This window comes from Leishmania donovani, chromosome 33 (genome assembly GCF_000227135.1).
Source record: "Leishmania donovani BPK282A1 complete genome, chromosome 33".
In the NCBI taxonomy this organism is placed as follows: Eukaryota; Euglenozoa; class Kinetoplastea; order Trypanosomatida; family Trypanosomatidae; genus Leishmania; species Leishmania donovani.
The window spans coordinates 1179292-1193004 of record NC_018260.1 but is presented as its reverse complement, the minus strand read 5'-3'; the positions used below and the strand labels follow the sequence as shown (position 1 = coordinate 1193004).

The following is a 13713-nucleotide window of genomic DNA, read 5'->3' as shown; positions in this document are numbered from 1 at the left end:
ATATGAATAAGAGTGAGTTAAGGCGGCACTCACCGCGATCCAGACGTGGCGTACGACGAAGTTTACATAAAGCTGAAAAGGGCGCCCTACTGGCGTCGTAGATGGGGGCGCGATCGACTCTTTTTTTCTTTCTACGCGTGTCTTTTTGCCCAGCGAGACTGCACAGGTGGGGTGGGGGGTGTCGTGCACACAAAGTTGTGGGCTCGCTCATACATTTTTTTTTGTGTGCCTGCGTTGGGATTCAGTCGGCGCCAGAGGTGAAATATCACCGCCACCGTATTCACCCCCCCCCCAGTTCGTGTGCAGCACCTGCATTTCTGTTTTTCCCCAATCTTATTGAGGTGAATGTCATGCTTCGAGCCGTGCATGACAGCTATCAAGTCTCTCTCTGTTTCCGCATGCTACCATTTTATCCCCTTCATCGGAAGGCGAGTGATCGAGCCGGTCCCCGGCTGTGACCGGCTTTGTTTTTTTGTCTAAGCGTACCCAGCTCTTTGCCGTATAGCGTGAAGGAGATTCCACTCGACTCCCTCTCCGGCCCTGCCAAAGGCCCCCCAACTCGCGGGGTGCAAAGCAGCGCTAGACACACGTTGCAGCAATCCTCTGACTCAGTCATCGGAGTATGGCCTCTGCCTGAAGCTCTGTCCGCCCCCTCGCCGCAGGTCGCCTCACAGCCGCTCCCCCATTCTGCCAGTCACCACGCCTCGTGCATCCCTCGCCGGGTAGATCAGCCTCACCCCCAGGAAGCAGTGTGAGGGCCAGGTGGTGTGCATTCGAGTCACGCTGGCAGTTCACCCATCACATCCATGGTAAAAGCGTATTCATTGTCGCAGGCCGCTCCGACGCCATGTTATCCAGAACCTGATCGCCGATATTAGTATCGATACATTGCTCTGTCCACACCCACGTTGTAGGTGCTTGACCCTGCCAACACCAGAGGTGGTTCGGCATTTTGGCAGGAATATAGAGAAAGATAGGGTGCTGCCTGGCCTCCTCACAGATACACACACACAGAGTGGAAGTACTGGACCCTGAAATACCACGCACGTTGGTGGTGAGGTTCGCCGCCATCAGGCGAACAAGCCTCGGAAAACCTCAAAAAAAAAACCGCCGAACGCTTCGCAAGGGTGTGCACCGAGAATGCGAAAACGGCCAAGAGATGAAAAACAACAATAACACCGCTCTGTCATCATTGCGGGTAGTGCGTTCAGGGGGCCAGGTGAGGAGCGCACCCGTAGGTAATGTAATCAATGCCCGTCTTACGGTTGGGATCTTTCCAGCCGTGCGGCTGGCATTCCGACAAATGCACCCACGGTTGAGCTGCTTTCCTCACCGCTTGGGTGGGAGGTCGCAATGCTGCCGTGTTTGGCGGGTGCTCAGTACGTAAAGTGAAATGCACACTGCCACGAGATATTCACCGTAGATGTGGTCTGTGTTTGGGTCTTTCTGGTTGTCTCGAGTCGCTTGCTACTCCCACACACCGTTGCCACAGGCTTCGTTCTGACCAGAGCCGGCGGGTGAATGCGCGCACCTTGAAAGTGTCGCGCCACGGAGGAGCATGACGTACCATTCTAGCGGCGCGCCGCCAGCCTTGCTGAAGCGCGTGCTGGGCATCGTGCGCGCATCCGCTGCCTCAGCGAAGGCGCCGGAGTTCGAAAGTGCCGATATGTCTTTTTCCTCACGACAAGCTGATGATGGGTCTTGGCGGGCTTCGGGTGAGGGCAGTGGAACGGGTATTGCCTCGATAGACTCTACTCGCTCCTCTTGCACCATCCGGCCCGGCACTGCAGCGGCTCCGTGCTCACGCAGCTCGATGCCTCCTCACGGGCTGTGTTCAGCTGCTGTGGTGAAGTTAGAGGGCGACGCCGGTGAGGAGCGCCAGAAAAGCGAAGCAGTAGGCAACAGCAACAAGCAAGGTTTTCTGGCTTGAAGGTGGGTACATTGAGCGCTTGCGCTTGTGTTGTCGGAGCGTGCGAGCCACCGTCACCCTTGAACGCTGACGGTTACTGCACAGTTTCGCTGAGCACCGTCCCCCATCCCCAGCTCCGTTCTTGAGTAGCTTCCTGTATTTGTGAGGCCCCTCGTCAGTCCTGTGAGTTAGACGAGGTAGCAAGGCGAGAAGAACAAGGACGACATCATGTAGTGGAAGCGAAAAACACAAATGATGAGCGTCCCACACTCTACTATCTCCAGCGGAACGTCATTTTCACAGCCATCCTTTGACAGAATCCTCACGCTTGCCGTCGTCGAGCGAACAGGAGCCGGTGCCACACTCGTCTCTTTGAGAAGGGAGAGAGAAAAGGGCCGTCTTATCTCCGCACGTCGCTTCTTCATCATTACCGTTCTGTGCGACGCACTGCTTTGTTCGTCTTCTTTCGCTACGCATGGGACCGCTGCGCGCGTGAGTGGTCGGCACAGCTGACCTCATAAAGGTGGAGACCGAAAACACCTCACGCTCTATTAGTCCCGCAGCCCATCGGCGCCTGCTGCCGTGAGACACCGTCGTACGAAGTGAAACAAAGAAAAGAGGACAGGCAGTCACGCAGAACCAAGTTCGTTCTCCAAGGCAGCGTCGGCGTCGTCGCCGTTACCCCTAGCTCCACCATCGCCACCGCGACGTGGACGCCGAAAGCGGCGCCGCTGCCCCTGCGCGTGCAGCATCTCCGCCTTCACGCGCTGCGCCTCTGTCATCTGGCCCCACGACGGTGCCGACGCCCCAGCGTCCTTGAATGCCACCTGGTTCGCGTTGCTGTTCCACTGTGTGGCGATCCAGCGCACACGCTTCAGGTAGGCCAGCACCTTCTGCTGCTGCTCGACTTCCTCGTCGCTGCGGCGCGCGGCACCACTTCCGGCCTCCGCAGCCACGGTCGACGTAACGAGTAACAGCATGCGACTGCCCCACGTCTCCTGCGACGGCGGTGCTGCGGTGCTGCCTTCGCCGGGGACGGGCGCATCCGCCGAAGAGTCGCTATTAGCTACCCGCGTGCTGCGCAGCACTTCCTTCTCCTCTTGCGTTGCCGCACTGTAATGCAGGATGGCGCTCTCGAGCCGGGTGTAAACAGCGCCGTGTGTCTCTTCTTCCCGGTCGTACAAGCGCTTGCGGCCCAGCATGCGCGATGCGTCCGCGTCCGCGACTCTCACACTGCCATTCTCCACATTCTCGACATCCTCCAGCGATTCAGCTGCGCCGTTGCTGCTCCGCTTGGCTGCCTCCTTTCCCCTCTTTTGATTTTCTGATCGCACAAGCTCTTCGACCTGCTGCTGTTGCGCGCCAGCACACAGTCGATCTTCGATAACGCCGAACCACGGCTCCAGCACCTGCGCCAGAGTTGCGGGGCCGATAGCGTCATCCAGCAGCGCGGCGGCAGCAGCGCGGCGAGCCAAGGCGGTCGACTGCTCCGAGTTCGGCGACGCTGAATCCGCCGCTAGCGGATCAGCGACCGCCCACTTGCGCTGTGCCGGTACGTGGGCGTATCCAGCTCTGTCGATGCCGTTGAAGGGAGAGCGGTCTACCACTGCGGTGGTCGCGCCCAGACTAAAGGTTTCAGCCGCAACCTCGTCACGATTCAGCATGTCGTAGCACGAACGCACCGCCGCTAGCAGCGGGTAGCTGCTCGGTCCGTAGCCGAGCGTGTTGCCCTCTGACTGCGGGTCGTCGGGATCGACGGCGGCGTACTGCCGCGCCTGAGCGTAGAGCGGAACCTTGCGGAGCAGCAGGTCAGACCCCCAATGCCGTGGCGGCGACGCCGACGATGACGGCCCCATGGCGCTTGCACTCGCCATACGCGCGCAAGCCAAGCCTGTAGCAGCGATGAAAAAAGAGAGAAAGAGACAGTGAGCTGGCACTGGCTATGTGGATGCCGGTGACACGGTGCGCTGCTCTTCTCTCGATGTTTCTCTGGTGCTGCTCTGCTTCGCTTTACGGCTGAGATGTTGGCTTTGCGGGTCGGGAGCGAGAAGAGCGAAAAGGAGGGTAGCGTTTGATGGAGACGGGCAAGAGCGAGGGAGAGGTTACAGGCATAGAGCAGAGGACGGAGGAAGGGAGAAGATTAGAGAAGAGAGGAAGGGACCATCTGCTAGAGGAGCCTCACTCATGGCTGTAGGACGCCGCGCTGAGTCATTCTGGCAGCATCCCCTTCGAGGACGGCAAGCCTCCACCTAAGTCAGGCAAAGGAGCGCAGAGCGGCCACCTGAAGTAGAGTTTTCTTTTTTCCAAGGCTACGCTTGCTGCCGAGTCTACGGTCTATCCTTTGGGAACCTGCGTGGCCTCGTCTGCTATTGGCCATTGCAACGTGAGAGCTGACAGTCACCCCACACAACAGGGTTCCGTCACCCGTGCAACCCCAAAACAAAAGGAGCGTTGGGCGCAAAAGACCCGCTGTCGTGGGGGGCGGGGAAATGGAGAGAGAACACAGCGCGTGGGCAAGACGCATATCGGCTTTCTGCGGGGCAGGGCGGCACAGATGGCGAGAGGCGATATGGCGGACAAATCACACCTACACACACCAGAGGGGCCGCTGCAGTCAAGCGTCCTCCCTTGTCGAGGTCGGAGGGAGGCCAACATCCGCCCACTCCGTCACGAGCGGCTCTTCATACTGCACCGGGGCACTGCCGACGCGACCGAACACGCCCATCCGACGGATAGTAATGGGTGCAGCAGCCGATGCCGCGGCGCCACCGCCTGGCGGACTCACACTACCGCACAGTACGCAGCTGGGCCGGATACCGTGCAGCAGTGGCCCGTTAGGCTGCAGCCGGTACTGCGAAGGTGGATCAAAGTCGAAGAGCAGCTTTAGACGGGCCTGTGACACCGACAAGGTTGGGTCCTCGATGTGCCACAGATGGTGGCGGTACATGGTGTCCTGCGACATGGAGAGGCAGAGGATAGTAAGGGTAGGATACAAAAGACTGTTCCCTGGCGTCTTCCTGACTTTGCAGCCTCACAGGCACAAGTCGTGTGAGTGAAACACAAACGTCCGCGACGCGAAGCAAGCGGGCTCCCAAACAGGGGCCGCTGTTCCCTAAGCACCGAGGTGACGGTGCCAAAGAGAGCGACGATAACAGCCTCGTCCTGTGTCGGCGCAGAGCTGTGAGAGCACACGAGAGGGGTGGATGGCATGTAATCGGAGAGGGAGAGATGGGGAAATAGTTCTGTGATCACTGGGAGCCGTGGAAACAGAAATCAACAGCAGACAACTGTTGGCAGCGGCGCCCTTTCACACATTCGCATGCGAAACGTACGTGCCCAGGAGCAGCAGGTGTGGCAAAACGGAAAACAATCAGTGATTCGCAGCGTCCATGCCGGTCACTACAGCAAAGCTCGTGGAGGAAGGAAAAAGACGGCGTCGCAGGCGTGTGCTCCCCGACGGTTCACTGGAACACGCTAAAACACACATACACCAATCATTCAGGCACGCATCACCACGCCCGTCTTCCTCCCCCTCCCCCTCTCTCGGCAAAGCACGCATTGCCTATTTATTCGGGTTCTCTTCACCCGTTGCTTTTTTTGTTTTGCGTGCGTGTCTTCTTGTTTTGCTGGTACACAGCGTCACCGACGACGCCGATGCCACCGCTTTCTTTCCCTCTCACTCCTTCACGTGCGCTCACACGTGCATCCGTGCCCGCCATGTGACAGTTTGGCATAATCTGTCTACCAGGTTCAGTGCTGTCTCCTCGTGTGGCTTCTTTGCCGTCGCTGCGCGTAACTGGTGAGAGTGCTGGATAGAGAGAAAGAGAGAGGGAGGGTTATATATAGGGAAGGAGCAAGGAAAGCCGCTTACCTGTCGCAGATGTAAATATATATGTGTTTGTGTGTAAAGAAGATGCTCCTTGGTCCCTCTCTGGGTGTTTTGATAACGCCGCTGCCACTTGCGAATGCTGCGCGCGCGCCTACACCTGCAAAAAAAAAAAACAGTTACGCATCGGAAGAGGCGCGCACCCAGCCTAGAATGAGATTGTTGTGTGTGTCTTCGAGGAAGAACCCATGCGGGTTCGAGTACTCATGCAGGAGGAGTACTCGAGTAAAGTTGCGCAGCCGCGTTTCGGCCCTTCGCTGCTGCTTCGCCGACGACTCCTTCCCGGTTCCGTTGCCGTTGGGTATACTGTTTTGGCTGTTGTGTTTGTGCCAGTCATACTTTGTCAAATAGCTCAGCGCTTCCCAATAGGAGTTGTCCCAGTTTTGTTCTACAACAAACACCTTGTAGTAGAGAACGCTACACCCGCACACCATTTCCTCGCCTTTCTCGTCCGCAGATACATTCTCACGGCCGCCGCTGGAAGGACGCCTTGCCGTGTCGCTACCAGTCGTGTTCTTCGGCGGCGTCACGGCGCCATTCACAACCTCGTGCTCCTGCGACAGAAGTAACCGTGGCAACGTCGATCCAGGAGCCATGGGCTGCCGACCCTGTATCGAGGCGTTCTTCACAATAAACCAGTGTACTTCCTTGCCAGCTGCGGCGACGCTGTGAAAGGGGCCGCGCACCGCCGTCACAACCGCGACGTGACCAGACGGCAGCGTCCGCGAGTTCTTGGCGTACACGACAATGTCGTGGGGCTGCACGAGTGCCTGACGCCAGCTCCTTAGCCGCACGCTAGCTGAGAGGTTGTTGGCCTCTCCATTCAGTTTCATCACAGGCATATCTTCGCTGCTGTTGTGCAGAACCTGGGGTGGCAGGAAAAGGTTTGTGTACCGCTCCAGTGGCACGACGGAGCTGCCGCGACCTCCACGACGCCCGTTCACGGAGTTGGCGGTATCAGCGAGAATGATATGATCCGCCCTGGGAAGGGATGGAAAGGTCAGCAGCGATTTCAGGATCCAGTAGCGGCGGGCGTACTCGAGGGCCTGCCATTTGGAGCCAGTGTAGAGTCGCTGCAGCCCTACGGAGACGAAGTGTTCCATGTGATCCCCACCGTAGTCGTTGCGGCAGTTGCTGTACGCCGCCACACCTCTGCTTTCTCCCAGCAGACTGCCAAACGGCGTGGCGCACCGCTCTGCCCGCATCGGAGCGGAAAGACCGAAGACAAAGTAGAATGTGACGAGGAGCAGAACAACAGTAAGCAGGACCGCCAACCACTGCTGATGGCAGTGATCGCGAATTTGGATGATAGGCGAGGCAGCGTAGCTCCACAGCGGCATCGGGTCGCTGCTGAGCCTCCCGCTTGTGCCGCCGTTCATGAGAAGGCCACTTTGCCGAGTGTTTCCTACGCCGACGCTGCTGCCGCCCTCGCCGCCGTTGCCGTTGTCGAGGGTGCCGTAGGCGCGATCTCGCGGAAAAGCGAGCGGGCTTGGCCTCGGCTTAGAAGAGCGGCGACGGCCGCCAACACCGTCATTGTTAACGCCATCCGGCGGATCCTGCGGTGGCGAGCTCATTGCTCCGCGACTGCGTTCTAACAGAAAAAAAGGGATTTGTACAGGGGGAGGCGTCCGCTGCGCTTGCACTTCAGGCGGGCGTGAGAGAGACAACGCTCCTAATGAAAGAAGGCGATGAAGAAACCGCAACAAAGGAGGTGGACAAGGGATGGGGTAAGAGAGAGGAGAACCTGGAGAGACGTTGATACGGCCTGCGATGGCAGTCTTCATGAGACCCAAGAACACGCCTCCACACAGATGCGCGAGCCTTGGAGACAGACACAGAGTGACGCACAAACGAAAATCATGGACGGAACAAAAAAAGAAGACATTGGAAGCATCCACCGAATAACCCGCCTCACCCTCGGAGGCACACACACACACATAAAAAAAAGCACGGTCAAAGTATGGCGATGCACGCACAAGGCACACAAAACACAGGGAGAGATGACCCATCAAAGGAATGCCCAGTGCCACAGTACGTAAAACGATATAATATATATATATATATACATGCATGCATGTATATATATACGTGCCTACATGGAAACAGGATCGCAGTGCTCAAATGATGCGCGAGAAGGGGAAAAGAAAGAGAGACATAGATGAGGGCCGGATGCGATACGCTCCGCTCACGCTGTCCTTCTACCCATCATGTGGATTGGTGCACACGTTCTCACAGCCGCATGCCACTCCGATGTCACGTCATCCAGGACCTGGCTGCTGCCGTTAATAGCGATACCCTGCTCTGACCTCCCCAAGTCGTAGGCGCTTGACCCTGGCACCACCAAAGGCGGTTCCGTATTGTGGCACAGGGATAGAGAAAGATTGGGGGGGGGGGCTGCCTGGCTTTCCTTAAGAGAGGTGGGGGGGGGGGGGGGCGCACTGAACTCTGATGTTGCGTTAAGGTGTCCCCTCTCATCAGGCGCACACAGAAAGGAGCCGAAATCGGGGAGGTTGCTTGGATGCCTTCACGCTGCTTCAGCTGCGTAGAGAGGCGCGTGTATCACGTCTTGCCAAGGCAGCCGCACCCATGGATGCCATGGCAGTTTTGATGTTGGTACGTTCTGCCAGTCGTGCCTTTTATTCTTTTTTCGCTAGGAGGAGAAAGGGTGGAGGGCATCCGTTCTCGGGCCTCAATGCCCGCAGCGATGGGCTCGAAAACGACGAGGAGACGGGTAAAGAGCCCGAAGATTGCAAGAAGGGAAAAGGGGAGGGATAGGGGGAGAGGGGAGGCGGGTGCAAACGCACAAATCGCCCTAGCGCCTGCCAGCTTCCATCTTGCCCACAGCGAGAAAAGACAAGATTTAGCATATCACCCATCAACAGAGACTCACTCAAACACACACCTACATATATACGCACACACACACACACAAGCACAGTCAACCCTATGGCTCGTCATCGTAGCGTACCCAGCCCTGGATGCCATGGATTGAATCCTCGATCGTGTACTGCAGAGGCAGCCCCTCCGCTGATTCAAGCACCACCAGAGGCAGTGAACGTGAGTAGTTGTGGTATGGATTCGGCCAAGTCGCGCTGTCCCAGTTTTGCTCCGCTAGATACACGAGGCCGTGCCGCTGACGCGGCTTTGACGATGTGACTGCAGCGTCCATGTAGGAGTCGTCTGCCTCGGCCTTCGTGGTCATCTCCACCCTCACCACCACGGCGACATGGCCGTAGGAGAAAAAACCCTCGGCATCGCGAGGGTAGATGAGCAGGTCTCCGACGCGGGGTGCGCTGCCGCCGTAGCCGAGCCTCGCGCCATTCTTAAACTTCAGCAGCGGAGCCGTAGTCGCGTTGTCGAGGAAGGTAACGTGGGTGAGAGTGTCCCAAATATCTGCGGCGCCTACCACAGGGCCGAAGAACGCGGGGGTCGGCTTGCCGCGCAGCATCCAGTACCGACGAGCGAATTCCACGCACTGCCACTTCATCCCTGTTGTCATGAGGCGAGTCGTCGCGTGTGGGGCGTCCAGAGCCGTCCGAGCTCCTGGTGGGAGCGGAATCGCCATCTGGTACTTTAGTAAAGAGGTGCAGGTGTCGCTGTTGCAGTTACTGTAGGCGAAGACGCCATCGTGGGCTCCGAGGACCGCTCCAAAGGGCTCCTTTCCGCCCTCCCGCAGACAGTAATGACCGCGACAGCTTTCAGGGAGTTGCGAAAGCGGCGTCTCAACAGAAGTGGTGTCGGGCGCGGCACCGGGACGCAAACGAGAGTTGTCCACCTTCATGTACACAACAAGGGCGATCGTTGCCCAGATGAGCAGGGCAACGAGGATGCTGGGGGAGCAGCGCGCACGCCAGTGCGGCCCGCGGCGCCGCTCCTCTTCTGTCGCTTCCTGTCGAAGCCTCGTCGCGTAAGCATCGCATATCGCTGCATTGCTTGGGCCAGACTCCTTTCGCAAACGGGGTAATACCTCGTCCTGCAGCAACGACGCCGCCGCCGCTGCTGACGAAGATGACGCCGAAGAGCGGAGAACTGTAGAAGCGGCGACGTCGGCATGATCTTCGACGCCGCCAGATGGCGGCTGGCGGCTACGCATGGGAATGAGAAAGTGGTGGTAGGCAAAAAGTGAGGCAAACACCGTGGTTGGTTGCTTGTTCTTCATGTGGTGTGCGAGCGTCGCTTAGCAGGGGTATTCGAAGGCGAGAGGAAGCACGAAAGGATCTATGAAAGTTCAAAGAGAAGCAGTTCATCACAGGAGGGTTCGGAAGAGAAGGGCAGAAGGGACCGCGAGTGCGAGTGCCCTGTGTTGAATTACTGCGCAGAAGGGTGAGTGAACTTGAACCTCGCCAAGAGCAGTGCTTCCGCTCTAGAGGCGGCGCGAACACGAGCAACGACCGTGGCGTCTCTGCACGTTGCACGAGACCACCCTTCGCTTCGTTCCGGACACGAACAGCATTACCATCACACATGCCAATCATAGGGTAGCAGAGGGGCAGCTCCCGTGATGCATTCGCATCCTTCGGAGGCATTGGCGCTGCCAACAGTCCACCTTTCTTGCCTTTTCCATTGGCGGGGGTCGGCTCTAGTGGAAGCAGCGCATGTGCGGGCTCGCATACATTCCCATCCATCGAAAGCAGTCACAGCTCTGCGTGTGTCCTCGCCGCTTCAGCTAGCCGTGTCCCTGCTAAGTCCTTCGAACAAGGCAGTGCGCCGCTTACCGTGCGCACTCTCGCAGAGCACACGACGCATCGCACACATGAAGCTCGATCAGTGACGCGAGCCGTTATAGGGACAGAAGGGGAGGAAGAGAACGGAGGCACATTCGAAAGAGATGCATTGGAGATCCATGCGCCTGATGAGCGCATCGTCACCCCCCCCCCACACACGCATGAACACTGTCAGAGGCGCACACAGTGCACACAGAAGGCATTCCAGGGAGGGCTTGAAGCGCGAAGGCCTCAAACAAACACTGGGGGGGGGGGGCAAAGGTCTCTTCCCCATAACTAAAGAGCGAAAAGCTCTTTTTCTTTTTTTTTCGCTTGTTTCTGGGGAGGGTGGGGCGAAGCAGTCAGAGCAGCAACTGATCCGCCTCGTCCAACTGTTCGACCACCGCTTCTCGCTGGCTCCCTGTTCTCTTTCAGCACGCCTTCCCCCCCCCCCGCGCCCGCCCCCATCCCTGGCCTCTCGCCCTCTTTAGCTCCTCGACGAAGAAGAGAGAAAAGGAATCACAAATACACAAGGGAAAAACAATGAAGGACAAATTGTCGCACGATAGGTGGAGGATGCTCATACGTGGCTTGGCTTCGAGGGAGATCGAGGGTGTGGGATGTGGGAAGGTCTACGACGCCTTTCTGCGAAAAGAAGAAGCGACACCACGAAGCCCGGGAGAAGCGCACGCCAAAAAAAAAAAGAACTGCGATAAGCGAGGAGATGTAGCGGGCCGATGCGCAAAGGAAACCGCCACTGAAAAGAGTGAGGAAGACAAAAAAAAAAAACAGCGAAAAAACAGGAGGTAGAGCCGACCAGCGAAGCGTGGCATATGCGCAACTCGCACCTACTCTAGCATCAGCTCTCGCAGCTCGTCGATGTCCTCGTCGGTGAGACCCATGTGCGACTTCGCGTACTTGTAGATGCCGCCCATCTTGCTCAATTCATCAAGAGCAGCGTCGAGATACTCGTTAAACGCTGCCCAGAGGGCTGCCATCGCCTCCTCACTCATTCCTTCTGCGCCACTGTAGTCCCAGGCGTCTGCTGGAATACCAACGAACGTGTTCGTAAGGAGGTAGTCGGCTCGCTTCTCCTTCTCCGTCACGTCCAGCAGTGTCAGCAGCACGTAGCAGCACCATCCCGTGCGGTCCTTACCCGCGGTGCAATGGATGAGAAAGGCCTTGTCGCAGGATGCTTTGCTGCCGATTATGCCCTTGATGATGAGTCCCACCGTTAGCGCGTACGAGCGCACAAACTCTCGGTCAATTTCCTGCATGAAACGGTGTGCCGTCGCCACCTGCTTGAGGTTCTCGCCTTCTTTCAAAAACCGATTGGCGTTGCTCATGTCAATCGGCAAAGAGGTATGTTGCATGTGAAGCAAACTATACCGCTTCTCCGACACTTCGGTGCTATCACACAGGTCGTACACGTGGCGAATGCGCAGCTGATCGACCAGCCCCCTTTGCGCCATGCACGCTGGAATGCGGAAGAGCTGATCACTGCGATACACAACGCCCCGCCTCTTCGTTTTGGTGCTGTTGTTCGTGTGGTAGCCGCCGAGGTTGCGCAGGTTTTCGAGACCTTCTACCTCTACGCGGCGAAGGCGCTGAATGACGGAGGTCATGAATGGAACCACCTATACATGTGCAAATATATATATATATATTACATCTATAAAGGCAAACGCGCCCACACCCGCAGGCAGTGCTACTCTCGCAGCAGTCCCATACAGGCTGGCATGTTGTGCACACGAAGGAAGCGGTAGACAACCAACAACAAAAAGAAAGCAATGAAATCAGAGGGTGGGAGGGGAGGGACTGTGCCACCATGAAAGTCCTCTTCGATCTCCCGCCTACCTGAGTAGAGGAGGTGGGCGGGGAAGGGCCGTGAGGGGCGGCAGTTAAGACACAGGGAATACGGGACATGTTTTCTAAACGGTGAGAAAGCCTTCGTCTCGAATGCAGCAGCAGCGCGCCATTACCTACGTACACCTCAAAAGCACCAAAACATAACGACTTGCTGCGTGCAATAAGATGTGCGCGTCTCTTACGGGACACCATCGCACGTGATTGGTGGCAACAATTCTTCGTCGATTAGCAGTGAGAAAAGAAGAGCAAAGAGTAGCAGCAACCATCATTACGTCCTCACGTGTGCCTGTGCTTGCGCCTCCCCGACCGCAGCATCCACAATACCGACACACGAAAAAGAACACAACTCAGGCAAGCGCGACAGCAGCACTACAGCCGGCGGGGCAGATGCAGATGGCGGGTGTCTGAGTTGTGAAAGAATGGAAGGGGAAGAGAACGCTGCGTGGGGGCGCTTTCTGTGGGCGTGCACGGACAGCGCGCACACAGCCCCATCACTCACGGCGCCAAGATGCCGCGGCCACCTCATCTTACGCCACGCTCCTGGCAAAAGGCAAAAAAAGAACCGTGCTGTGGCCATCAAGGCTCACACCACCACAAGCGGTGCCATCAGCAAAAACGCCTCTGCTGCTGAAGCTGCATGCGACGCTGATCCATGGCGAGCTCGAAAAAGCTTTTGTACATTTGCGCCGAAAAGTCAACATTGCTGCCTCTGCAGAACGCGCCCACGACGCCCTGCACATGCGCCGTACAGCGCCGTTGCTGTGAGCTCCGACGACGCTCCCTCTCATCGTTCGCGACGGCTTCTGAGAGAAGAAGAAGATCCCCGATAGGAGACGTCCTCCACCGCGATAGGAATGCTGACGACAAGGAATCGCTGCTATCATCGCGTGCACGAAACGATGCGGCAAGCACTCGACGTGATAATGGGTTGCAGAATAACGTTTGCTCGCTTACCTCCGAGACGGGGCAGAGGCGCACATCATTGCCATATAAATATCGCGTGCGCGAGCGACGTGAAGCAAGCGGAGACGCGCTACTGCGTCTCCCAAAAGAAGAGCCGGAGCCCATGTGGAGGGGTTTGACTAGGAAATTTCGTAACAGCGTGGGCTGACCAACAAGATGCACAGAGAGAGAGGACAGAAAAGCGAGCATGCATGGAAGCCACATGTCATAGGAGTACCGCACACCGCCTTGCGCACACACAAATCACAAGGAAGCGGAAAGCCGTAAATAGATAGAGGCTGACAACATGGAGGCCCTTGGGTTATAGCCCTATCATCCTCGTTTGACCGCGTCAAAGCAGGGACGCCTACACAACCACAGCTCGCCTGCCTGTGCCGCATTAG

At 57.5% G+C, this 13713-nt stretch overlaps 5 protein-coding genes across 5 annotated transcripts; all 5 read right to left on the bottom strand.

Annotated features, from left to right (window-relative positions):
* Positions 1–2538: 2538 nt before the first annotated feature.
* Positions 2539–3783, bottom strand: LDBPK_333030 (hypothetical protein, conserved; the record flags this gene model as incomplete). The annotated part of the gene is made up of 1 exon (XM_003864079.1): positions 2539–3783. The coding sequence occupies one exon, from the start codon at positions 3781–3783 to the stop codon at positions 2539–2541; it is 1245 nt and encodes a 414-aa protein (XP_003864127.1).
* A 740-nt stretch (positions 3784–4523) lies between these two features.
* Positions 4524–4871, bottom strand: LDBPK_333020 (hypothetical protein, conserved; the record flags this gene model as incomplete). Its single annotated transcript, XM_003864078.1, has 1 exon — positions 4524–4871. One exon carries the CDS (start codon positions 4869–4871, stop codon positions 4524–4526), a length of 348 nt encoding a protein of 115 aa, XP_003864126.1.
* Positions 4872–5914: 1043 nt separating this feature from the next.
* Positions 5915–7369, bottom strand: LDBPK_333010 (hypothetical protein, conserved; the record flags this gene model as incomplete). Its single annotated transcript, XM_003864077.1, has 1 exon — positions 5915–7369. One exon carries the CDS (start codon positions 7367–7369, stop codon positions 5915–5917), a length of 1455 nt encoding a protein of 484 aa, XP_003864125.1.
* A 1370-nt stretch (positions 7370–8739) lies between these two features.
* On the bottom strand, positions 8740–9954 carry LDBPK_333000 (D-alanyl-glycyl endopeptidase-like protein; the record flags this gene model as incomplete). The annotated part of the gene is made up of 1 exon (XM_003864076.1): positions 8740–9954. One exon carries the CDS (start codon positions 9952–9954, stop codon positions 8740–8742), a length of 1215 nt encoding a protein of 404 aa, XP_003864124.1.
* Positions 9955–11346: 1392 nt separating this feature from the next.
* Positions 11347–12123, bottom strand: LDBPK_332990 (hypothetical protein, unknown function; the record flags this gene model as incomplete). The annotated part of the gene is made up of 1 exon (XM_003864075.1): positions 11347–12123. The coding sequence occupies one exon, from the start codon at positions 12121–12123 to the stop codon at positions 11347–11349; it is 777 nt and encodes a 258-aa protein (XP_003864123.1).
* Positions 12124–13713: the final 1590 nt, after the last annotated feature.